This window comes from Meleagris gallopavo, chromosome 2 (genome assembly GCF_905368555.1).
Source record: "Meleagris gallopavo chromosome 2, MGAL_WU_HG_1.1, whole genome shotgun sequence".
Classification (NCBI taxonomy): Eukaryota; Metazoa; Chordata; class Aves; order Galliformes; family Phasianidae; genus Meleagris; species Meleagris gallopavo.
Genome location: NC_139405.1, coordinates 23,440,203 through 23,468,066, shown reverse-complemented (window position 1 = coordinate 23,468,066; position 27,864 = coordinate 23,440,203). Strand labels below are relative to the sequence as shown.

General features: G+C 37.3%; 1 protein-coding gene across 1 annotated transcript in view; it reads right to left on the bottom strand.

Annotated features, from left to right (window-relative positions):
• Positions 1-27,864, bottom strand: part of MTA3 (metastasis associated 1 family member 3) — a 591,413-nt gene that overhangs the window by 456,215 nt on the left and 107,334 nt on the right. The window contains exons 19-22 of the mRNA XM_085219339.1: positions 12,043-16,975; positions 8,076-8,121; positions 7,631-7,800; positions 5,219-5,393 (exon numbers count right to left, since the gene is read on the bottom strand). Of these exons, the coding sequence (XP_085075465.1) occupies positions 16,840-16,975 (136 nt within the window). The 3' untranslated portion in view covers positions 5,219-5,393; positions 7,631-7,800; positions 8,076-8,121; positions 12,043-16,839. The remainder of the gene's footprint in view (positions 1-5,218; positions 5,394-7,630; positions 7,801-8,075; positions 8,122-12,042; positions 16,976-27,864) is intronic.

Genomic DNA, 27,864 nt, shown 5'->3' with positions numbered 1-27,864 from the left:
GCACAAGCACTTAAAGGGAACAGCACAAACAAAACATTCACCCTTAGTAACACACTTATAATGGTAGCTGCATAAGAAAACACTTGCTGAGATACTGCTTTTGTAATACAAAATACAATGAATACTAATTTGGATTATTCAAATACAAGAAAACTGTATTTGAATCCTCATATTTTATTTTTAAAAATCTAGGAACAGGAACTGAAATTCCACCAAGCTCCACATTTAGCCAATAGAGCTTGAATTTGGGGTTTTTGTTATAGCTGGACTGTTTTAATAGGTAACTACTCCAAGCATTATGCACCCTTTGAAGAAGTATGGCTCCATACCTACAGGTGGGCTGGAAATAAGCATCTTTCACAGAACAGATAGCTTTCACAAAGAAAACATGTTTAAACAAAACAGAATTGTAGACATTAAAGTTGGAAAAGACCTCTAAGATCATCTAGTCCAACTGTCTACCTACCACCACTATTGCCCTGTCCCTAAATACCACATCTATGCATTTCTTGAACACCTCCAGGGGTGGTGACTTCACCATCTCCTAGGCAGATTGTTCCAATGCCTCATCACTCTTTCAGAGAAGTTGTTTTTTCCTAATATCCAACTAGAACCTCCCCTGGAGAAACTAAAGGTAATTCCCTCTCATCCAATCATTCTGACTTCCTGCTAAGGCTCAGGACCACAGGATAACAACAGCTAAATGAATTCTGAAACATGAAATATCAAAATACACATTACACGTTCTCTCATGCTGTTTTATTAAGAAGGCTAAACTTTAATAAAATTTAGTTAAATGTAGGTCTTCAAGTGAGTTTTCTGTTCACTCACTGCAAATGTAAATGTCTGCTTTACAAAATGAGCTTTTCTAGCATATACTGGGTAAGAACTGGCAAGCTAATACATAGCAGTAGTTTACTTTTATGAGAATACTAGGACTTGTTCCACATCTTTAGATACACCTGGGAAAAGAAACTCAAGACACAAAATCATACTATCATTATTCTGCTCTGTACATTTTTATAAGTAAGAATGAGAAGTTATACAGCCTCATGAACCAGTCCTATATCACTGTCTCTTACATTCTGGAAATGCTTGATGAAAAAATCCAAATAAAGTTTGGATTAAATGACAGCACAGAAATGTGGTTATTACTTATGGGCAATAATTCTGCAGAGAAGACATTTTTTGATGAAGATTCCACTTTTTCTTTTCTCATAAAAACATACTGGCCTACTTTCTGATTCAGTAAGCTTCTTCAAGATAACTTGCTAGAATAGGAGGAATGTATTAAAATACAGCTGTAACCTAGCAAATAAAACAGAGCAAAAGTTGAAACCAGAAGAAAAACTACAGTTCCTGTATCTAACTTGAAATAAAGAATACAACACAAATGAGAAATCAAGTTAGTAAATACTTAGTCTGGTCTTTAGCTGGTGAACAGGAAATATATTATCACTGAGACTAAGAAAAGGTGCATCAATTTAAAGCTGCAAAGAATCTGCTGTGTATCAGACATGACAGCCAAATCTATTGGTGTGAAATGGAGTCAGAGCTCTGTGCTGATAAATATACAGAGACAGAAGTTGTTTTAAACAGCAAAATTTAGATCGCTTGTGCATAGTCCTTGACAAAGCATCTAGAGCTTGGACAATTTTAAATCAGACTGGGGCATTATCCAGTGAAACCTGGTAGTCATTCAATCCTGCCTTTTCTTATCTCTCTCTCTCTCTCTTTTTTTTTTTTTTTTTTTTTTGTCTTGTTTGTTCTGAACGAGTATTTTATTGGAAAATACTCTTAGTACAATACTTTGTGTAGTGGTGGATACAGTTCTGGTTGCAGAAAAGCCTCATTGCCAAGTGACTGCCTTGAGTGTCCCTGTGCATCTTTTTCTGGCTGCTGTTTCTTTCCAACATCTTTCTCCTGCTTTTCAGATCCAGACCAAAAGGCATCATTAACTCCTTCTACCTCACTGTTAGCTAAGTACCTTCAGGAACAACACATACAGACTGAAAACTCTCATTAATGACCAGGCACAAACAGAGAGAGATTAAAATAATTTAATCCACTTAATCCTGAAAGCACAGCACGAAATAGACTCACATGAAAAATAGCAGTTGGAATTTTCCATGAAGGACGCTCTTCGATATAACTAAGGCCAAATGTTACTCTGCTTCTCATTTGGACTTAATTTCCCTACTTAAAGTCATCACATAAAACCTGCCTGTTAAACTAGCCAATTCTCCTAAGGCTGGCTGTTCCATTTTTATAAGATCAACAAGGTTTTAAGCATTCTTGGGAGCAGCTCTCAAGAGTTAATTACAGGGTGAGGAAATGGGAACACGCAGGCATATGGCCTTCAGATTCTGGCACAAAGCAGTATTCGTTTATGATCAAAAAACAGTTGAAGATTGGAGGCCCCTGAACTTAAAATATACATATATTAGAAGTAGAAATGCATATAACCCATTTGTTTAGTTAGGAAGCCTATCTTCATCATGCAATACCAACAATGAACGGCTGGTAAAAAGGAACACAGTGAGCTCAGCCTATTCCTTATCTTCACAGTTGATATCAATAGCATGTAGATCGATGACCATGTCAGGGAATCCAGTTGCTAGTTTTTCCACAAAACAAAATGAAGAAAATAACAAAATTTTGTCAGAATTATATTGTGACTCTCAAGATAAACCTTTCAAAGCCATTTCATTTGTGCTGGTAAGAAGCTTATGAAGCTAGTGCTCAGACTTCCCCATTCATTGGTATCAGATAGGCAGCTCTCCTCTTCATTCATCATATTTAAGAATCAAATTATTCCAATTTAAACATTCATTACAGTCACAAGCACTCAAACAAACCTTTGCCCCAAAACTGAAAATGGCAATGCAGATTGTGAGATCTGGGGTATTAATTCTGCCTGGCTTCAGAGTACAACTCATACTGAGTTGTCAGATGTCCTCTCCCCATCCCTCATGACAATGATAGCTCAAGCTATTTCACCTATCCATTAGATTTTGTCTTTTACAGAAATTCACGTAGGAGGCAGAGACCAATGAATATTTGCAGCAGACTTAACAGGTATTGCAAAACTACTATTGAAGAAGAAAGGACTTAAGCCAAATCTAAGTGCTTTTAAAAGCACGCTCTTATCAGGAATGAATACATCTGTTTGCAAAATAGAAACTCCATTTAACAATTCCATAAAAAACTATGCTTATTCCAGGGAGACAGAATGGTAAAGCTCTCAAACTATATTCCAAATGTTAACACCAAATCCCCTGTGCTGAATTCCTGTATTCCCAGTAAAAAATTAGTGGGAAGCAGTTATTTCCCATGCAGATAACTTTAATAGCTGATAGCGCACAGAATATTAAAACGTAGAAATTAAATGTTTGACTTTTCAGAAATTACATAAAGAAATGAAGAATCATTGAAGCAAAGCTTTCAAAGAGACTGAATATTTTTTGTTGTGTGTACTTCAGATAGGCAAAGCAATTCCAGCAATGATGGAAGCAACATACTAAGCCCATAAGTTGGTGGCATTTTCTATGCTGCATACCACAATATAATTCTGCTTGAACCCTTGGTAAGATTCGAATGGAAGCCATACCTTAATGATGTAGAAAAATGCAAGTCTTTTGATGTGTGTGTGTAGTGGTGGAGAGTAAGACTGAAGGCTGATAATTTTATAGTTCTTATAAATTAGTTCAATGTTGTGCTCTCCAGCATATTTCCTCTTGAGGGAAAATAAGCAGTTTCTGTTTTCGTAATCAATTTACCCATGAAAGCTCAGATCAGACACAACATCTGGTTTGCAGCGAAATTTTCTTTTCCAAAAGAAAAAGTGGATTAGTCTTTTATAAATGATTCAATAGTATTGATATTACAATCTGAGCAGAAATAAACATCATTAAACTACCAGACAATAAACACTACACTTACAGAATCACAGAACAGAATCATAAAATCACCAAGGCTGGAAAAGACCTCCAAGATCATCTAGTTCAGCCATCCACCTACCACCAATATTCCCCCACTAAACCATGTTCCTTAGTACCATATCTACATGTTTTTTGAACACCTCCAGGTATAGCGACTGAATTACCTCCTTTCCAGAACCTGATCACTATTTTGGAGAACAAATCTAATAACCAACCTGAACCTCCCCTGGTGCAGCTTGAGGCTATTCCTTCTTGTCCTATTGCTAGTTACATGGGAGAAGAGGCTGACCCCCACTTCATCACAACCTCCTTTCAGATAGTTGTAAAAAGCTGGAAGTCTGCCCTTAGCCTCTTTTCTCCTTTTCTCCAGACTAAAAATCCCATTTTCTTCAGCTGTTCCTCATAAGGCCTGTGCTCCAGACCCCTCACCAGCTTTGTTGCCCTTCTCTGGACACACTCCAGGGCCTCAGTGTCTTTCTAATAGGTGTCCAAAACTGAACGCAGTATTTCAGATGCAGCCTCACCAGAGCTGAGTATGGGGGATGATTACCCCCCTGCTCCTGCTGGCTATGCTATTTTTTATACAAGCCAGGATGCCATTAGCCTTTCTTTGTCACTTCTGATCAGAGTATCCCCCTAAATTGAGAATTTGCTTCATCTGTTCCCAAGATGGTGCTGCATACGAGGTAATGTAGGTGACACATGCGAGGTAATGAACAGATTCAAATCTGAGGGTGACAGGGTCACTTACCATAATGTAGTTTTTATCATTTTCTAATCTGGACGATATATTCTGAAATTTCATTTAATGTGTGGCTTTTGTGAAAAATTTGCCATCTTTGCTATGCTGGAGACAAGATGTCTGGGTAATGAGTCAGTGGATGACAGGTCAGTTTCAAAAGCTTTATCCAAGCACAGCTATTAAGCACTAAAAATTTCAGTTATTGATCTGAATTATTTCAGAGTAGAACAAGGTCACACATAGATGCAATATGAGACCATGCACCTCTCAAGTTTACAAAAGTACACAGTCCCACTGAGACCAGTGATGTCCTCAGAACTCTTGTAACCTTGTCTGAACTGAGGAAACACCCCAAATTCCTATAAAAAGTTGATTCTCTCTGTGTAGTTTTACCACATTTGTCTTACAGTAATATTGTCTTGGCTGCACAGGCCATCCCTGATTCATAAAATAATGCTAGTGAAAAATCAATAGAATTTAAACCTTGAGTTCAAAAAAATCACAGTAACAATTCCTTCCTTTCCGTTCCACCTACCTTTGGAGGAACCATTTTCTTGATGAACAAACCATAAGCCTCTTTTTTGTATACCAATCAGCAAGTTTTAACCTTCTCTGACTGAAAACTATCTGTAATCCCTGGAAGGCGGCAGCACACATGGGAGATCTTCCTCTCATTATGCGAGTTCTCGTAAGAAGATGCAGAACCATGACTGTTGACGGAAGCATGAAAATTAGTAACACTGCAGCATTCTGTCTTGTGATACTGAGAAATGTGAGGTGACTAGAGAAAGAGGCAGAAGTTACAAGAGAGGGACTTTACAACACAGGTGCAAACAAAATGTATTGCAAATAGCAGAAGTTCATTAGCACTGGTGGTAAATGCAAGACATAGAGCACATGCTGCACGAAGCAGTGCTAACAGGAAAAGTAACAGCACACTGAACTTCTCACAAATGCACTACACTCTGATCCAGACACACAGGGACGAAATTCATCTCTGACTGTATATCAAGTCTGGGCAAGACCTGGATAACATCTGCCAAGACACACTTGGATGAAAGCTAGGGGCTTGATGGACTGTATCAATTTGCAGCAATGTGCACAACTCAGCACTCATACGTGTATGAATATACAAATACATATTTGCATTAGGATAAAACAGACATTGATTTTTTATTTTTTTTAACCTGCTGGTAAGTAGTATTTTGTTTTTGTTTTTCATTTATTGTGTTAATCTTATAGGCAAGCAAATTATTTAAACAAGGTACAAATTAAAGTGCTGTGGTGCCCATAAGAATGTATAAGTAATTTGAAACTTGTTTTACTCTAAGTTAGCAGGACAACGTCAGACGTGCTTGTTACCTTTTGACACTGACAACATACTTGAGCTTTTACAGCTAACTGACTAAAGAATTGGTCCTCTATTTATTTTTAATTGTTCTTAGTATGTACACTAGATGGTGCTAAAGTTAAAAAATGAGTGGCAACGAGTTCCGTAGACTTTGCATGAGACTACTAAAATCCATGCTCTTCCCTTGCAGTGCGTTTAACAAGAAATCAGGAAAATATGCCTATTTACCTGAGTCTCCTCAGTGCTGACCATAAAGCATTTTACTAAAATTGTACTTCACTGACTTGCTTCATAATTACTACTGATTTTTAATTGCATATCTATGAAAGTTTTGCAGACAGACACTTGCAGCATCCTGCACCATTGAAAGCTGAATGAATTCCATGAATACAAGTACACTGCTACAAGGGATGCTCCAAAAGTAATGCTTCCTATTTTATTCTGTTGGCACATGACGTCAGAGATGGATTTTGGTGACACGGCAGTAGAGGCTGAACCTTCCCACCAATACTCCACTGCATTTTGTTGCTGTGTGACAGATGGCAGCAGAGGGGCAGTCTGACACGATGGCATGTGACATGGAAGTGTGTATGAAGCAAAGGTGTGTCACTGAATTGCTCCATGCAGAAATAATTGCATCCACTGACATTCATGGAAATTTATTGAATGTTTCTGGATTCAAAACAGTGGATGTGAGCACAGTGAGGTGGTGGGTAGTGCATTTCAACAGTGTCAACAGCAATGTGAAAAACAAGCTATGTTCCAGAAGGCCATGCACAGCAGTTGTACCATGAAATGAAGAGCATCTAAATCAGCTGACCCATGCAAATTGGCTAGTGGTGGTGACTATGTAGAAAAACAACTTTTTTGCAGCTAAAAATGTGCTCTATCAAATAGAGTTATTGTCCTCTTTGTATCAGTTGTACATTCCATGGAAACAAATAGGAGGTATTACTTTCGGAGCAACTTACATACAAACAACATAGAAAATGAATTTTGTCAGCCATCAGAAATTCAGTATCTGTGTTCATGACAGTATGAAGCAGAAACATCTGAAAATAGGATTATTTCTTTCTCAGTGATCATATTGGATTAACCTATTATTTTATGGAGAAGTTATCATACTACTTGACATTTCAAACAGATAAATTGTACCAAATACATTCCTGACCTTTATACTAGCTGCAGTCTGAATGTTGAGCAAGTCAGGCTCTTTTCAAGCAGTACAGAGAGAAAGGAGTAAGCAATTCAATGTCTACACTTTTTAATAGGTATCCAGTCCTGGCTGGAGACTGATAGATACTTCTGAATTGGCAGTGATTGAACAAGAATGGTCACAATCAGGCACAAGTGAGAACTCAAAATAGGTGAAGAAGAGACACAGATGTCAATGCTGAATTAGTCACAGGCAGATAAATGCAGGCAGTCAGAGACTCTCAAATCAGACTGACGGCATTGCATTGATTGATTTGAGATTTCTACTTTTCCAATAACCTTGTGCAATATTTATTTCTGCAAGTTTAATAATTTTGTGGGTTAGGCTGTGGACAGATCTCTTCTTCCAGATGTAGTCGTGTAGTTGAAGATACTACTGACCTGAGCTGTTTGTCTTCCATGGTCACCAGAGTCTCTCTGCTCCCCTCCCTCCTTGTTAGTGGATTCACTTCAATCATCTTTCTTTCTTTTCAGAAAATACCATGTAGTTAATCCTGATTTTCAGGCTGATTTTGAAGCAGAAAACTGTGGAGTCCATGCTATTCTTCCTGCTGAGAGAGGGCAGAAATCCCCAGCGGAAGATCAGTAGTGAGTAGCTGTTCCAGGGTGACATCTTCAGTCAGCACGTGTGTTAAAGTGAACACCAACCCCACAGCCTTAGCCCAGATACCAGCTCACTTTTGGAACATTTTTTCCAGAATTGCAAACCAATATTCAAGGGAAAAGGAGGTAGGAAGTAAATTAGTTGAATATAACAGAACTTCACAAGTCCCTCTAAATATCTGCACAAAACCTGAAAGTGATCTTGATTCTTTTTAGCTCTCACCTGCTGCTTTGTCACAGTTCAGCTGAAACAAACAAATGACTCCAATCTGCTGGAAATAACAAAAGGCAAGAGAGTGTCAAGGGCTATTTGCACAAAGAGAACTGTGCAATAAAGAAGTTCATAAAATCATGAGCAAAGTTCACCTTTATCCTCTACAAATAATGTTTTAACTTCCCTCTGTCTGTATAATGAAAAAAAAAAGCAATGTTTCATCCACATAGAACCACGAAGTACCTTTCAGTGTATTATACTGTCTTTTTGCTATGATGTGAAAAAAAAAATTAAAAAGCTGTGAATAGGAATCAGCCTAGATTTAAATGTAGGGAGACCACAAAGAGATAGTCATTCTTTTCTGCCCCTTAATTCAGAACAGAGGAATACACCCTTTTCTTCCCCATGTCACACAAGAGTACACCTGTAGAAACTGCCAAGGTGACACCTTCTCCTGCATCCAGGGCTAAGACAACCCTATGTCTCCTACCAGATTCTGAAACACTCTTTTTTTAAATAAATACCACAGGCACTTCTGCAAAGCTATAGATCTTAAAAGTACGTATTTACATATATTTTAATAATTGCAGGAAGATATTAGCCCTAACCTAAAGAGCTTACAAGCTTAGAGTACAATCCTGATTCAGGATTCTTTATTAACTTCAAGAGGATTTGTACAGATACAGGACATTGACCATAAGGATGTTTCTAGAAGCATCATGCGACCATGGAGATTAATTCTACAGTTCCTATGGTGAGAGTGGGATTTTCTGGAACATCCCCAGAGAGGATAACTGATCTACTCAGGAAATAATTTATCTATGCAGCTATACAGTCATACACACTGTTCCCAGATTTGAACATACAGAGAACCAAATGCTTGAATGGGAGAATGAATGTAGAATAATACCTCTCCTTTTATTGAGAGGTACCCATAATAACAGAGGTTGGTTCAGACCCTGCTGTTAAAGACAGCACCTCGCTCGCTGGGTTGTCAGGCTGTGTCTTCAATTTCAGTGATGTTTTCACTCTGGTTTTAGAACTATCTATGTAGGTTGGCCCAGATGGGCAGAAGGCTGAAATCAAATCAGCAAAATGAAAAGAGCTAATGAATCAGGTTTTCTCGAATTAACTGCTACTTAAAAATAATAAGCAACTGCAATTGATTCTTATTAGTGCATCAAAGGAAGATGGAGGAAATCCAGAGCTAGACAGTCACTTCATTTATATTCTTCTACTGAAATCTATCAAATTTAATCCACACAAATAGTAAACAGAAGAAAGCTACTCAGTATTCAAGTAGCAGGTCTAATTAGAGTCTGGCAAGGCATGCTTAATAGACACACTTGAGCCAAACCCTGAAGCAGAACTCCTTTAAGCTTCAGGGAAGGATAAAAAACCAAATAGGTTGAGATCGCAAGTTTGCAGCAAGCTCCTGACTTTAGAACAGACAGTACACAATAGTGGCTCCAAACACCCAAGAAACTGAAGAGACTTGAAATATTAGTCTGGATTAGAATTTTATTTGGCCAGCATATTATCTAGGTTCATTGCCCTCCACCCTGGTAGGTACAAATCTGTGATTTTGAAGATTATCATACTTCAAGTAAGACCTGAGCATATTAGATTAATTTTCATCAGTAAAGGAAAAACCAAAATAAAGAAAGGTGTAAGGGAAAGAGTAATAGAAAATAAAACAGCCTTAAACTTGAAAATGATGGAGGGATGAGGGAGCAAAAACTTCTAGGTGCTTATAGCATCTTCTTAATTATAATCTCCCTTAACATCATTCTGAAAAGTGAGTTAAAAGTCACAGACAGAGATATGCATTCAAGGAAGCATGGCAGGATCAGGGTGCCTGAACTTAGAAGGGGAATGGATCCAAATAAGCCATTAAATAAGAGAACTAGTGCATATTCTGGTTATGCAGCAGTGGAATGGGAGCACCTCCAGAATCCTTAGCTAGTCTCAACTATTTCTTAAGCTACAAATTCTATCACTGCCAAGAAACCTGCTTTAGTCCCAGAATGAGAGATTTTATTTAACCATGCCTGAACTGTGTACAAATTGCAGGATGGAGTCTAGCCCTCTTGGAAAGACCAATCAATACTTTGCCTACTGTTGCAAACAGGAAAAATAGGCACTAGGGCTGGGTTAACAAATGGCTAGAACTGAGTCAGGGTCCTGCAAGCAGACCATGGACACAGCTGCCTTATGGATTAAATGCATTTCCTAAGGATCAAAGGCATTCAGGGTAAGTTAGTTTAGATTCATTGTCTGATAAGAGATTAAAATGCTAATGGAAATCCAGATAGCTCCCCCCTGAATCAATGCAATTCTCTGTACAAACTGGTGCTCCCAAACCTGGAAACTTTGTGGGGAGAGTCTACTTTGTCTCTGTTTTTAATGACTGCAGAAAAGTTAGAACTTTGAGAGAAAAATCACACATATTTTAAGTGCCCTGACAAATGAAGTAAAAAAAAAAAACAAATGTGGAGTCATTCATCCCTCAATTTTCATTGCATCTGCTCCAATAAATCATTTTAGCAGTTCCTTCTCCCAGTATGCAACTATGAAGCTGAGGAAATGGCACTAGTGCAACAGCTTGATGAATGCAGTAAAGGCAAACAGAGAACTTGGAAGAGAAAGGACTGCTTGAGGGACAGTCCAATCCTTCAGCCATGGATAGTTACAGCCATGTAACAAATGAAAACTATATCCAGAGACCTATTATGTTTTGTCATGCTATTTTAAGCTTGTTCATGCTTTATTTACTTTTTAGCTTCACAGATGTACCCGTGAAGTCCTCTTATTGCTACTATTACCTGGAATGTTATTCTATGTGCCTAGGCAGAAAATATAAGAGAAAGAGCCACATTTAGCCCAAAGGAAACAGAAGCTGCTTCCTCCACATTAATGAAACTATTGATTCACATTAGGGGGCAGAAAATCTCCAAAGTAATAACAAAGCTGCACATGGGAGCTAGGGGAAACCAAACCTGCCAACAAATTAGGGAGTCATCACATTTTTCCGGACTCAATGCATACTAGATTTTGGGAAGAGATTCTGCAGCCATGAATCTCTAACTCGATAGGAAGTGAAGCAGCATCAAAATCTGGCTCTAACCCTTTTCTCCCATTCTTTTGCTTTAGGGAATAGAGACTGAAATTTATTTCATGCAGGAGATTTTGTTCTTTACAAGGCTCTATCAAGCCAGTTGAAAACAAATGTGCACATCACATAATGTCGCTGGCATAATACCAACTCTAGCGCTGGAGGAGCCTTCCAGCTACACAAACTGGACTTTGATTTGAGTGCTTATTTCAAAAACTTACTGGTCAGAGACAGCGTTTTGCCCTGATGTCTAGATGTTACCATAATATTAGTAACAAATAGATTTCATTTTCATAAAGTTCCCCTGCTTAGCTTACAGAGAAGTCTCTCCAAAAGTAACGCTTCCTATTTATTTCTATGAAAACTACAACAGCTACAAAGAGCACAATAACACTATTTGATAGAGCAAATTCTCAGCTACAAAACACTGTTTTTCAACATAGCCATCACCATTAGCTATGCATTTTCACCAGTTATGAACAAGAGTCTGCATGATGGGCTCATAAAAATCTTCACTAGTGGAACACATGAGCATCTCAGACCTCCTGCTTTTTGACTGTGGCTTATTCTAAGCTTGGTTAAAGAGATGCCAATTTTCCCAGCTACCCCAGCAAAGACCTATATCTGGAGATCATCTCCTCCTCACTACCATTGTTGCTCACCCAGAAGGATTGATATATGTAATTTATCATCCCAAATAAACCCAAACACCATACTTGGACTTGGAATCTGCCTACGCCTCTTGGCAGGAGAGGATGACAAAGAATATCCATTCTAAAGCAAGCACTTGAAACAAAATTTACAGATGCCTCCAGGATAGATGGGGTAATTAGGAGATGGAAAGAATTGTCTTGGACAAACCTGTGAAGCAGCAGTCCTGTTAGAATCCCAGTGTGTGGATCTCCTCCTCTGCAAAAAACAACAACAAAAACAACAACCAAAAACAACAACAACAAAAAAAAAACAAAAACAAAACCTATCCAAAGTAATTGAGGAAATTATTTTGCACATTAGTAAAGAAAACTATTCAGTTTATGTCCCATATTCTCATAGAAGTCACCAGTTCTAGGTGCTACCAAATTAAAAGCAGCGTAATTTTTTTTGACACTTAATACTGACCTGAAAAGTTTGGATGCCAATGTCAATGCACTGAAGACTATAATGCACACTGTATCTTCTAGAATGTAGTCCTTTCACCTAGATTTCACTTCAATCCTAGACATTTTTTCTAGTTGCAATACAACGAACAATAAACAATACCTCATGTTTCTCTTTCTCTCTGTCTTCTGAATCTTTTGTCTTTATCCAGACTACTATTTGTGTCTTTAACACTAGTGCAGTTTTAAAAGTTCATCACATTTCAGTTTGTTGTTTACTGAACAGACTATAAGATAGTGTCAATGCAGAATTTTTTTTTCCTGAAAAAGGACCAAGAGTCACAAAGCTTGTACACAAAGACACTTTAATGCAAATCAGACAGTAATATATTTCATTCTAAGGTGCTCCACATCATCAAATATTCAGCATTGATCCTCCCAGTTTTACCGTTCCTTTGAGAAATTCACTTGCAATCTAAAGAATTTAAAGAATTTTAAAAATGACAGCTTTTATTCTTCTTTTTAATTTAATTTTCAATACCGTATTTCAGCAACAACTGTTAAGCCTTTATGAGCATACTCTGCAAATCTGTGTTGATCATTGCATAGTACAATCTGAAAACTCTTATCCAAAACCCATGTATTCCAAAATTAGGTTTCCTCCCTCTACATGCAACATTTGAATAAAAAAGTCCTGACTTACTCCAAAAAATTCCACTCTGCAGTTATATAAACTCAGATCTTTTGACACCCACTCTGGTTTATGAAGACACAGGTTTATATAAAAGACCTTCAAGAAGAAATGTAAAACAAAAATATTTTTGCTGACATTTCCAAAGGATTCTAGCACACTTCCATTACCATAGCATTGCACATATACAAACGCACTGTCTGCTATATTGTACTTTGCAATATAATATTTCTGAAGGAGTATAATTGTTCTCTACACAAGGCTGTAGGATATTATGCTGTGACTACACCAGAAACTACTATGCAGCCATTCCATTTTATCTGTAACTTTATAATTAGGAAAGTGCCTAGGTTAAAATGATATTTATTAAAAAAGTCTTGCTTCAGATTAATAAAAGGTGCACATCTTTTAAGTGCCGACTCTGGTTCATTCTTTTTCTACTCATTTGTTCTTCTTTTCATTTTTAATCCCCATTTTCTTGTACCATGCTGTAAGTTTTGAACTACAGAAACAAATATTTGCCTTTGATCAAAACAAAAAAACAATTTAGAATGTAGTAGGAATGTCGCCAATGTATTTCAAGTATTCCCAGATTTCATTTCTCCATTCTACATAACCAAAGCTTCCTTGACCAAGTCATAACCTTGAAAAATAATCTGAAAAAAATATACTAAATATTTCAAGACTGTAGAATAGCTACATACTTGAAATTGGTAACATGGACATTTTGAATTTTAACAAAATCTTCTTCCTCTTTGTATGAGACCTTTGGACAAAAAAATGAGCATGTATTTTGCATGGTTTTTGAACTCTGTAGCTGTAAACAGAGAGGTGGTTTTTCAGATAGCTTTCTTATTTAGCTAACAAGAAAATAAATTATATTGCAAACACAGTACTGAAGCTGCCTAGATTTTCTTGCTCACATCCATGTTAAGAACCAAATCTCTTGTCCTTGCTTCTGAGGCATATGTTTATACTCAGTGTCATTGTTGATGACTGAGATATGTTAGCTAGGTTTAAAATAACTAGCTTGAGAAGCTTGATAAAAACAGTACTGTGGATATACTGTTATAACTTACACAGGAATGTGACATCTTTGCTCAAGGTCAGCAGGAAAAAAAAAAAAAATTCAACTCAACAGAAAGCATGGAATTGCGAGATGCTGTGGAAAGAACTGCCACAATTTCTACAGAAGTCAAACCAAGCAGGAACATATTTTCAGCTAATCTTCCATCATTGCTTTCTGTTGAAATTCACAGGTAAATTCTGTATCCATCCCTGGGGAACATCTCACAGGAAGGGTAAGTTTGAGAGAGAGCAGGTAAAGACAAAGGTGCGATACGCAGCGTGCAGTTTCTCTGGGCACTGTGTGCATTTTAGAGGAAGGAAGATCTCCATGCAGCTGCATGCAAAGTAGTTTGAGGATGGACCAGAAGTTCTATCAGTGAACAGTCTCCACTGCGTTAAACCTCTGCAAGTGTTGGCTGTTGGCTATTGCAACCAGTGGCATAACTCTGCCAGGCAAGGTCATAGCATTACTTCCACTGCTTCCTGATGAATTCCCTCAGCTTGAAGCTGCAAGGGAGGACTCTTCCTTACCTTGGATGCTTGATGCAGAAGATAACTGCATCAAGCTGCATAACAGGGAGTCGTTATGAATCTCTCACTCCTCAGAGGGAAAGAAGAAAAAATGATGTCACAAGAGACTGTTACAAATACTAATACTTTTGTCAAAGGCAGAAACACACGAGGATTTTACAAAATACTGGCTAGACACTGTAGCACACTGACTGAAAGAAATAATTCGAGTACAAGCTTAATAAGGCAGGGTAAAAAAGATATCCATCACCTTACAGCAAAAGACACTTTGAAAATGAGTCTGTTGTGTGTGATTTCAGGGGTGCCTGAGAGAGACAAAGCTCTTTCTGCTCATGTTTTTCATACTTTCAGTCAAATAGATTGCTGAATAATCATGTTTTCTTTATTTTAATGGGTGAGAAAGCTATTATGCAGAAGGTGTTTCCATATGTCGCAGTTAATAAAGGCAATTCTTACTAATAAGAATGGGTTGTGTCTGTTCAATATCTGATGAAAAACTCTCCTGTTGTGAGGAAAAAGCAGATCTTGTGGATAGAAGAGAATCCTAGGGCTGCACACTTCAGTGGCTCCTGGAAAAAATCTGTAAGCGGATGAATCGCAGGTCTTCTCCAATTGATTCCCAATCAGTGACATTCAGTAGGGTGCTCAGGGTACTAGAAGAATTTCAGGCCAAAATCTCTCCTCCTTATTCACCCTTTGCTTGCTGGTGAAGGACAGTGGACAAGACCTGGATCCGTCACTCTGTCAAATCATCAAGTTCCTTCGGAAGGTCAGTGTGCTTTCTTTTTCGAGGAAGCATCTGGATGACTGTCTCAAAAGTTCAAAATCTGACATGGTCAGCATGGCTAGTTACAGGCTGGTATCACAGATGCTCTTTCAGACTGAAACTGTAAATAGCATGGGGTGTATATTTCAGGAAGGGGAAGGGAAGGAATCACCCAGAGGTATGAGATACTACTTATACCTTCATCTTTCTAACCACAGAGCTGGGCATACATCCATAGCCAGATAATAAGCTGACATCCATACAGTGCTGTTAGAGTTACCTAGTAGTAAAGAACTAGTAAAGAACTAGAAAAAACATCTTGAAGCTTATTCCAGCTTATGGTGATACGTTCAGTGTCTGACTATCTGTTAAAAGCCATATGGAAACAAAATCTATTGAAAGACATAACTTGCTTAAGATAATCAGTGTATCTCAGCTAGGCTTACACAGCAGTGCTACACACTGCTTGCCCCTCGATCTCAAAGTAGGGCAGAGATTATTCACCTGTAAGTACCTGAGTAGAAAAAAGACCTGCCTCTGTTGCCATTCCCACTTTCAGGGGGACTGACAGCTTCCTACAAGTAGTTACAAAAGGCACATCATCTCTCCATGGTAAGTCTCCACCTGTAGCCTTACAAGTATGAATTTCAAAGCATTCTGCAGCAAGACAACTTTCTTGTCCACATGCATAAAAATGTAGTAATTATTTAGTGGAGAGTCATTGCTAATAGGAAATACTCTTATTTCCTCATGTTTTCCCAGGAATGGCATTCTGCTGGCTTTGACTGTTCAAAATAGACTTCAAGAAATACTAAAAATCCCCAAAGAAATAGGTGGATGCTTGTAAATATATAGATAACCATACCAGCCAGATGGTCATGGCCACACATGATGCTTTCCAGGATTTTAACCAAAGTTAATATGGTCAGCATTTTAAGATAGGCCACTCATTCTGGGCACTACCTAATTTGGTTCAAGTTTCAGAACTGCTGAACAGCTCCTCATTCCAGCCTTTGGTTGCTCAGCAGATCAGAAAATCAAATCCAAAGTGATTCAAGCCAATATTCAAAAATTCAAACATTTGAAGTCTGCAGCACTTTCTGAAGATGCTGACCCCTACTGGCTAAATCCTGTTACAAAGACACAGCAATTGTTTTGAAAACTGCTTATTTTTGTATCACACCACTAGAAGGCATAGACAATATTGTGGGGGCTACTCTGCATCCATATTTCTTCCCTGTGGTCAGTATGAATAGTCCCTCACTGACTATCCAAGTCTGACGAAGGGAAGTGGGGGAAATAGCAGAACAATCATCAATAGGCCTGCACAGCAAACCTTAAGTAGCCCTTACAGAGACAGAGGAGAACAAGGGCTACTGTTGGATCCTGACCAGAACACAGAACCCAGCCACAGTGTCCATATAGGTCCTGAAGATGTGGAAGGTCCCGTTGTTGACAATTAAACAAGATTTTAACATAATTATGTTGCTGATGCTGTTGTGTCTTCAGTGTGTGATGGTTCTTGGCTCTATTCGTGCCTGCCTATTGTTCATGAGAGATTTTGTCTTCACAAGAACAGGAGAACAAGGTGTTCTGGAAGCTCTTTTCAGCTGCAACTTGGTAAACTTCTTACGGATTTTTCTGTGTGAAGGGAAGGAGGAAAGGAGGGAAAGAAGAAAGAGACAACAGCAGAGATAAATCTCAGTCTTTAACAGGCAGCTGAGGAGATAATAACAAACAAACAAACACTCTTACCAGAGCAGGAAGGCTAGTTTCTGGAAAAGAGAGCTCCAGTCAACTAGAGGGAGCCCTGGCCATCAACTGATGATTCACAGTTGTCTCCAACTAGTAACTGACACTTGTTCAGTGAATTGGTATTAGACAATATTTGGATGATAACAATTAATTATATGAAATCTTGGGACAGAATATTCAAATGGGGAATCCTTGTGTGTGATTTCAATATAATAATGAATGGTCATAGAAGAAAGAACCAAAACAAATGTGTTATTTCTTTAGAAGTGATAGACTGGGAACAATTTTCAGTGTGGTTATTTTCACAGTATCAATTTTGCAAATAACGGATAGTCTGAGACTTTGGGCTTTTTGTCCTAGTGCCCTTCAGGTGCAGTAAATTCACTTTAATTTTAGTCAAACATTAACTAGAGGCGGTCATGTTGTTTGTATTGTAATCTTACGCATTCAAGGATAATTAGTTTCATAGAAAAAGCTTTGTTAAGTTCCAACTGCTCTGTTGTCTCTGTATTGTTATAAATCAAAACGATAATGCTGACTATAACCAGAGCAAAGTAGAAGAAAACATGGAAATGGTGAATACAGTGTATACTGAGAACTATCTTCATTGGCAGGGTCCAGAATATTACATGTTGGTGGAAAATTACTTATTTTCTGAATTCACTCAAGTCTGTTGTCCCAGCTTTCAGTTAGACAGTTTATAAATTACAAAGGTTTTGAGCTTATGGAAATGAACTACAGTGAATGCTGCCCTTTACCAATTAGAGAGATCAGATTTTCAAATTCAGACTTTCAAAGTTGAAAATCTGACCTGATTGCAAATTACACAGGGCTGATGTGCATCAGAGTGCATCAAGGTTTTGACACAGTAACCAAAGAATTGATTTTTTCCTTTCATCTTAATGAGCTGCTAGCTCTGAAACTGAAAAATGGTGGTCCTTGAAATTGAAAATACGGGGACAGCTTAAAATATCCTCTATTGAGTACTAAAATGGCTCTTATTTGCACATTAAATTTTCAAGCACATATTTAGTTGCTGGTTGAGTTTTCTTCAGGAATCTAAGCTACCAACCAAGTAACTGAGCCAGAGAAAAGAATCTAATCAAGGACAAAACAATAAGCCAAAAATCAGGAGAATATACTGAGTTCCTACAGATTAAGGGAGCCTGAAAATATGCCTATTTTGGTTTATGTTTTTAAAAGGCATAGGGAAGTATTTGTCTTAGTTGCCTGAAAGTAGGATGTCGACAGCATCTCATGGTCTGGAATACCAAGCTAGGATTTAGCATCATTCAGTACTAAGCATAATAAAAGAAAAGGAAATGAATTTCAAAAAAGCAAAGCTTCAGCTATTCATGCAGTCCCACAGAAACACAAACTCATTCATTGATTACTTTCTTTACATGGTCATCTCAATTTAAGCCTAAGGAGATATCAAATAAATTGACAAGGAATTGTATTCAGAATGGCAAGATCATAGAAACATAACCTGAAACTGTTAGAAATATGTATTTCTAAAACAATGAGATAGCAAGGCTTTGCAAATTTATGTTAATAGATGAGAGTTTTTTCCCACAAATATTATAACGGGGATCACTCCAGAAAAAGCCTACAGAACTGGCTCACTTTTTAATACATTTGTTTGCAGAATATATATTTATTTAAAGAACTGATGTTTTCATTAAACATGAGAAGCCCACAGTTTATAAAATGGTTCAGTAACAGTTTGCCCTTCTGGCTTTATAATATGGAAACTTCATAAGCTGTCAAGGAGTTCCTAACAATGAAAAAAATATACAGCTCATACCAAATGTAAGGATAGTAAAATATCTGTGATTAGAATTTATGATTGTTATTTAAGGATAGTAGAGTCAAGAGATGTATTTATCAACTAGCACAAAGAATGGCAGAATTGGAAAGAAGAAGGTCATCGGCATTGCATCAAGCAAACCACAAAACCGATTTGTCAGCCCTTCACTTATTATAAATGGAAGTAGCTCCATACAGGCAGTCAGAAGAGCTAATCTGGTACACGTTCTGAAAAGACAATCCAGAACTTCTATTTAAACAGGATTGTGAAAATGCTTCCAGAAATTAGCTTGCAGAAATAAAACTGGAAGGATGGAAATTTCCACAAACTTTAATAGCAAAAATATACAGAGTGGAGGAAACCGACTCATTACGCTGAAGAATTAACATCTAAAACAGTTAAACTTTTTAAGAGCCACTGATCATGTTTTACAACCCTTCATCAGGCTTTTTTTTTTTTTTTTAAACACTTGAGTAATCAGGTTATAATGGTAACTGACAAAAGGTAGGAAATTCAAAGATAAGGTTGTCTGTGCCTCTCTCAGAACACTTCAACACAATCTCCTCTCTCCCAAGCAATATAGCAAATTAAGGGCAGAGTCACCTTTAATGTTCAATTTCCTGTCCCTTTTTCAGTTAATGCCAGCCATATGTTTTAATTACATACAGCCTTTTATTTGGTGCTGGCAAGTAAATGACTTTAATATCTGTAGCGGTGATAACATCCTTTGCAGTTGTTAGGAAAGAGTAATGGCCATTTTCACCTGCTTTTTTCTTTCGATTCTTGTACTGGTGCTTGAAGCATGATGTGTTAAAGACTTCATTTGAAATGCTAATTAAAAATGTTTTAAAGCCCTTGCATTGTACTTGTAGTCCTCCTGAGACCAAAAGTAGGAAAATGAATCGAATCTTCAAATAGGGGATTGGTATATAAAGTCCACTGTGCTCATTTCTATGTCAGATCTGATGCACTGTTACGAATGTAGAGGGTGACAAATTACTTATGTCCACATGATAGTAACTGCAGATAAAGGTAAATAAGGTGCCTGGCAGCTATTCAGAGAAATATGGAAAGGTATGTGAGTACTGCATACTATTAAGATGTATATTCTCTTTGCAAGTTCTATGTAGGGACTGTGATATACTATGGAGAAATAATGGTTACACCGAATAGTGCATTTATGCCATGCTTAAAGACAATTAGACAAACAAGTTCATTGAACCAACCTGTTTCTAGGATTTAAGTGGATTCTGCACTTCTACTTCTTCTAACTAACCATCTACTGAAGTTTATAACCTGTTGTTGTGATATCTAGATTTCTCAGGAACAGAGATTTTCATGTCAGATGCCATTTTGTCAGACTTCTCCTCTGTTGCTATGTTACATGGCAACAACATGTAATGGAATATTGGTGGGAAGATTTAACCAACCAACATCCACCTCTTACATTGTGGGTCAACAGAATAACATAGGAAACAATACCTTTGGAGGAGACACTGTATTATTACATAGTTGTTGCTGGTTGTAGAGAATCTGAACAGATCCATAGCAAGCATAAGAGAATGGATTAGCTGCACAGTCAATACTGAAATTTCACTGCTTCTTTAGATTGGGGCTCACTATTCACTGTGACTTGCCAATTGTAAGCAGAAACTTTAATCTGCCAGCTTTACAAAATACTACCACCCTGAAGAGAGTGGAGTTTTAAACACTGACTACAATAAGAATTTTGCATTTTTGTATATGCTTTATGCAAAATTTGTAATCAGTGTTAATATCAAGACATGCAGAAAACAATAATTTTAAGTTTGCCATGTTCTATATTTCAAGTAACAAAGATGTGTGAAGTTGCTCCTGCTGCTCCAGGGCAATGCAAACATTGTGTGCAATAAAAGCTCTTTGAGTGCAAGCTCAAGGCTACCTAGCAAAACACAACTATTTAATAAGTAGCCATGATTCCTTGTGGCATAATTGTCTTAATTACCACTTATTTCCCCGAAGGCTTGTTGTATCCAAAAGTACACTATAACTCTTTAGTGGATTAAATTACAAGAAAGGGGACTATTTTAGGAGTCCTACAGTCTTTCCATTAATTTCAACAAGGCTTTTAAACTAAGTGAAAGGCAAAAAAGTGAGCAATGCTGAGTCTGCTAAAAGAAAAATTAACTGAGATGAACTCGTAGGTGCAGATACAGATCCTTAGAAACCTGGTAACTCTTAGCACTTCCTTCATTTCTACCGGTGTGGAAATGCAGAGTGGGAATGCTGTATTTCATTTGTCTATTTGGCTTGCTGATGTAGGCTTTTTTTTTTTTTCCCCCCCTTCGACACTTTAAGGCTCAAGTTTACCTATATATTCTATTAAAGTTCTGACCTAACCTAGTTATAGAAACTAGGACAATAAGCTCCTTTGTGAAATGCTCATTTACAAAACAAAGTATGTTTTATTACGTACATGGCTACCAGAAAACACTTGCCTTGAGTCACCATTTTACATTATAAAACTAATACAGGTGGCAGAGATGCTAAAATCTTTATGAGATTAAAGAGGTGCTGCAGTAGACACTTGAGCATCATATAAATGCTTTAAGAGCTTGCCTTATTTTTTCCCTTCTAGCAAGGAAGTGTTTTCCTTTGGTTGTGGTTATCTTCCAATTTGGCACAGATATTAAGAGGAAAACTGTTCTCTGTGAAAAATTTGCAGACACACTAGTTAAAAGTCATGGTGCCAGATCTTCCTGAGCAGCTTAATATATTATTTTCAAACACCATACCACCTTGAGGGCATTTTGTGTTTCAGAGCAACAGCTTAGAGTTACTATGAATACATAAAGCAGTAAGCAATGTTTTTGAGCCATTTCATTACAGAGAGGAAAGAGCCAGGTCAAGTGTTTAAAGTACAGAGTTCTATGACAGTATTGTGGAATGGCACCAGCAGCCTTTCTATCTCTTTCTACTTCTACTTGCTGCTGGTTTAAAATCTACTGAAAAAATCCAACTTCCTTGAAGCAGAAACTATTCCTTTGCATACATTTATTGAGTGCCTCCTAGAAGGGACCTGACTTGTTATTGAAATTATTTATATCACTTTTACAGCAAACAACTGGCATGGCTCTCTGAAAAATCATCTCATCCAGCAGATTTTTCCATGCTTTTGTTTCCTCTGAAAATTGTGTGTTTCATTAATATTGTAAAGTGGCTTTGAGTGCCCTGAGAGAAAGAATTAAAGAAGTGCAAAACATTATTCTCAGCATTACTGTTAATTTTTCAGCTGAATGTTGGAACTGAGATAAACTTATCTGTTAACCCCTAAGAAACGTTCTAAATAGATTCTGTCATAAAGCAGTCATCACATGATGACTAAACCTTAACAATCAACGATAGAATTATTCTCACAGTTCATCTGTGAGCTTGGTACATACCACCAAGAGACTAAATTTACCCACTGCAGATGGCTAGGACAAAAATGATAGCACATCAGTTTCACTGCAACATGGGCTTGCTCACTTTTTGGCAATGCTGGCAGCACAGTGGCTGTGACTCCTTCCAGTCCCCTCTGATTTGTGGTAAACACCATTTCAAAGAAAAACCTCAATATAGTTTGCAGGAATGACAGACAACGCAAGTCTCATCATGGATTAGGTAGCTGAGGATTTGCCCTACTTGTCAGGTGGAGTTTTGCTAACTTAGCAATGACATTGTCCTATGTTGCAAGCCAAAAAGCAGTGCCTATCGGAGAAGCATGCACAGAGTCATGTTCCTCAGTTTCCGTCAAAGAAGGGAGAAAAGTCAGTCTGTGGAGCCATGGCATTCAACCATAGCGCCCATCTTGGAGGGAATGAGACCTAGCAAAAGTAGATCAATGGAACGGGTGAAAAGTAAATTATTCATGCATTTTAAAACAAAACAACGGCTCAGGCTTCAACAGACTTGTAACCCGAGCTATGGGACAGCTGCTTTGAACCTTATTTGAAATTAATTAGCATCTCCTTAGTTAACACTGACTTCAGACAGCTTAAGGCATGAATTTGCTCTATTAAAGAAAAAGTTGCTTAACCTCTCCTTCCCTATAAGCGTGCCTACAAGATCACCACACATTTGTCAGTATGTCTGCACTCTGTGAATTCAAGGAGCCTGAAAGTCTTCCATGGGCACGAAAGCCAGAAGATCTCAAAGCAACTCCTTTATTCTTCCCCTACAGGATGTGGGTGAATTCCCACAGTACAGAATTTTATACTTTGCCAATAGAAATTGTCACCACCATCTAGTACTTTTAAGAAGAATAGTCACTCTGTATATTAAATATAACCCACTACTAGATGAAAATATATCCCACATGACAGCATACATTTTTTCCTCAGACAAAAAAATAGAGAAAATGCATCAGAGCTGGCAGAGTAAATGAAGAATTGCTTTCACCACCTTCCTGAGCATCTTGCATAGTAATTTATGATTCCTGTGTTATTCCAGAAGACAATTTTTTATATCTTTAAGAAGGGGTTAAGAACATACAGCATCTGAGTTCTGGCCTTGGTCTACAAACATTATGTGCCACATACATAGCAACAGATGGAATAAAACCCTACCTGACTAGTCTCACCATTTTGATTCAGAAAGATTTTTTTTGTTTTCTTTTGTTTTTTTTTTGTTGATTTTAATTCTGTGATTATGTTTGACTTAGATGGTTTGTCCCTTAAGCTAGGTATAGGATGGTCAGATGTTTTGGTGACACATGATCTAGCAGCATAATTCTCAAAGACATACATGAGCCCACAATTTAAGAGCTTTAAAGCAAAAAAAAAAAAAAAAAAAAAAAAAAAAAAAAAGATAGAAACTGAAGAACATGAAAAATATTTTTCTATGACATGCTTCATAAAAAAAAAATCTTGCATTTTGTTGTCTTTTCCACTTTCAGTATGCTTCAAATACTCTATCATAACTACTTTAGTATTTTATTTGTTAGGAGAATAATTTCTACGACTTTTTATGAGGCTTTTTGTTTGTTTCTTTTCTTACCTTGTTTAATTATTTCAGCTGAGGTTAGTGGCCTGAACTCTATGTTTACAATATTACATCTTATAATATCACCTGAGGCTGAAAAAAACGGCAATATTTTCTCTTTATCAATAATGCATATACTTTTCCTGGAATAATACATGTACTGATAGAGTACATTTGGATGAGTTTCTTGGCACTATTTGCTATTAAGCAAAGGAAGAAAATCAGAATTAATCCCTTCATACCAGAGAGAGCTGGATACCAAAATTTACCTTAAAAATCTGACCCTAGGGGCCTGCTCCACAGCATCAATTGCTCTCCTCAACAGAGGAAAGCTCTGCCACAAAATGACTTAATATGCTAATTTTTAAGGTAATCCTCATTTAAGATCAGAATTTTTATTTACTATTTATAGTACCAAGGGTTCACTCTAGTTCGTTTTCTGACTACACTCAGAAGATTTCACTCAGCTCTCCAGACTTATAGCCAACAGTTTTCCTGCCAGTATTGCACAATGTTTGCTGGTCTGTTTAATTAAAAAGTGCAGAACATCCATGAGAGTAGTTGAATATTAATATTATTCAAATTTACAGGCTAAAAGCTGGAGCTACTCAGATGTTAAATGCCTTGTCTGGTGCAATAGAAATTGTGAAGCACGAATCTGAGCTTTTACCACTTGCACAATATTTCTATTGTATTTGGTCAAGTAAATATTTTAACCTCTATTCATAACAAGGAATGAAATCAACCACTCATCTTGTCTCCTTAAATGTCTGACAAGAACTGACCGTTATCTCTGTGATTGTCTTTCACAGTCATTATGTTCTCCAGTATTTTACATTTAAAATCCCAATGTAGTTACTTATGCAAGCTTTTTCACAAAAAGAGACCAACATTTGCTTCTTCACAGCCTTATTTACATTAATGCTACAGAGTCTTGCATTTAACAGATCTTAAGGAGTTTAAATACTCAGAAGAGTATAAATAATAATAATGATTGAATGTATACGCTAAAATATGGACTATTTCAGAATTAAATCTTCTGTCAGTAAAAAAAAAAAGTAATCCTTGAAAACTGAAATTTAGCAGCAGTATTTGAGGATTACAGCCATCAATAGCAGAGAACTAATGCGATAAAGCTCTGTGGGTTAGGCACAGGAATTGTGAGGGGAAGCTGCTTTTACTCCTGAACAAGTGTTTCTTGAGCACTGCTACAGATAAAATCTGCATAATCAATCTTGAATTTTCTTTGATAATGAAATATGTGGAAGACTATGCTGGTCTGACAAGTTAGCACTGTCATTGTTTTTTTAATGTGTTTCCCAAGGCTCTATTAAGTGCTTATAAAATGGAAACTGGCTTCACATACGAATATGTTTTCTTACAGAAAATAAATTCTTGTTCAAAATGAAATAGTTTTTAACTCCCACAATAGAATAAGGCCAAGAATTACAAGGTGACACATTCCCACTGGGGATGTGGATTTAGGAAAAAGCTGAGCAACAAAACAAGCTAACAAAAAGTCCTGAGACCTTCAGTTAAAACATCCTGTAAAGAGGATTGGGTTCAGCTACATCAAATCTACTGCACAAACACAAAAGATGGCTTCTGAGGGAAAACCTTTAGAAATGGCCAACAGTACTGCAAGAAATTCAAAGTTTATAAAAAAAAAAAGACTGTAAGAAAACAGGTGAAAAAAATTGCGTGACATCCTAATTTAACATAAGGTTGAGTTACTGTCTGACACACTCAATCCACCTGTCTGCACTCAGTGGGAGCTAGGCATGCATTTAAGAGCTTTAATGAACTGGGATTAGAAGGTCTAACAAAACGAATGAGGTTCCTGGAAAAGTTAAGTAATCTTACAGGAGCTTTTCCATCAACATCTGTGCCTAAGACAATCATTAATGAACTTACCATCCCCGGGTTTTATTTCAGCTCCTTTCCCCCTTCCCTCCAGGTTTTCTAGGAAAATAAAATTTTGCAAAAATCTTGTTTGGGAACTATATTTCCCTTCTCAAATATAAAATACACTGGCTATTTCCATGTCTTCTGTCTGAACATGAAACAACTCTTCTCAAAGTGAACAGAGGATGGGTTCAAGTAGTTGAGTAACGCTTCTAGACGTGTCATTGCTCTTTAGCTGAGTCATGTAAATTAACCACATTTGAGCTTCTACCTAAAATGCAATTGCAAAATATGTTTTGGTATCTAAGCCACCATAGAGAGGCTGCACATGTGAATTTCTGCTCACAACAGGGTAGAATTCTACAAGATCATTTTACAAGATTCAACTGCGTGACTTTTCAGGCAGCAGTAACTAGGTCATTTACAACCATCTGTTCATAGTCCTCTGTCTCCCTGCTGTCATCACTGAAGCCGTGGACTAATTAATTTTCACCTTCTAATCAGTGGAGATAGATCTGAAGCTAACAAATTGCCCAGTCTCAGTCAACAGCTTCTGGACTCCTGTGGATAGCATTTCCGTGAGACTTCATTATCAATAAAGGTAAAAAAGTGTTTGAAAGGAGATCCCTTCTGATCTGCTCAGTGTATAACAGCCCTATGGAAGAATAAAGTAGTCTTCATTTGATTCTTCAGATGGAAAACCCATCTGTACATAATTACTCAAATCTCCAACAAAGAATTTAGTCAGCTTATGAATTTTGCTGTGAGGAGTAGGGCAGCAAAACGCTTGGATATACAGGCATGAGGTCTCACAGAAGCCTGTGAGGGAGCACCAAACTAAATCCAATTTTCTCATGTCCTGTGTAAGAGTGCCAACATCTTCCACTTAGCTTGTGGTTTTAATCAAGGTTAGTAGCTTACTACAACATCACTGAAACTTTATCTTAAACAAAGCTCCAAGCCAACATGTTGTATTTCATTTGTTCTGAAGACAAAAAAAAAAAAAAACAAACAAAATTCTTCACAGCTTATGCTCTTCAAGCCCAACAGAAACCAACAATGTCATAATTTATACTGAACTACTCCTTAAATGAGAGAATAGATGAAACACTGCAATTCTGGAATTGTTTTCCATGTAGATATCTATTATTCCTTTAACATGATTAAAAAAAAAAATCTTCACTTCAAATGATGCTGATTTTAGTTTCGTGGAAAAATCCTGCTCTTAAAAACAACAGCATTATTACAGTAATATTACTTTGATTCAGAAGGTATCATAAAGCAAGCTAGAGGAAAAGCATCTATAGATGAATAGCATCAGAAAGTATCTGCAGATCCATGAAAACTACTCAAAGAGAAACAAAGGGCAAGAGATTGTGACCTACTTTCTGTATTACTGATCAGAATTCTGCATCACAGCACCTCAGCTAGAGCTCAGGGGAGAATTATCACTTGTAAGGCATCAACAATACACAACATTCACCAATGTTCCACACTAAATAAGGTTAAAATAGCAGTTCACTAAAATGCTTAGACTATAGATTTTTGCTCTGAGGAAAGTGACAAAATATAGCAACTTTGAATAGTACTTAGCCATGTAGAACTTCTACCTGGAGCAGTGACAATTCCTCCCCAAACTCCCCATCTGTTATACTGTACTAGAAATGATTGCAAACTCACCTGGACTCACATGCATCCAATCAATATTTACAATCCTATCAACAAGGATTAGACATAATCCTAAAAGAGATATTCTAATTCTATAATCCCCGCTTTTCAAGATGTACAACAGTGATATAATCCAGCAGAAGTAAAGGAATCTGAAAAATGCATTCTTAGATAGAAATTTTCCTATTAGAGGTTTGCAGCCGGTGCATAGCATTGTTAGACTTGCAGCTGATTCTCCAAGATACAGACACATTCAGATATAGAATGTGAGTCTCATGGCCACAGTTCCATGCAGGTAAGAAATGAAATGGCACTGTGCTCTGTGATCCAATCATGGAGAGGCTCAGATCTGGAATCCCAATTCAAATCAAACCGACTCATCTTTATGAAA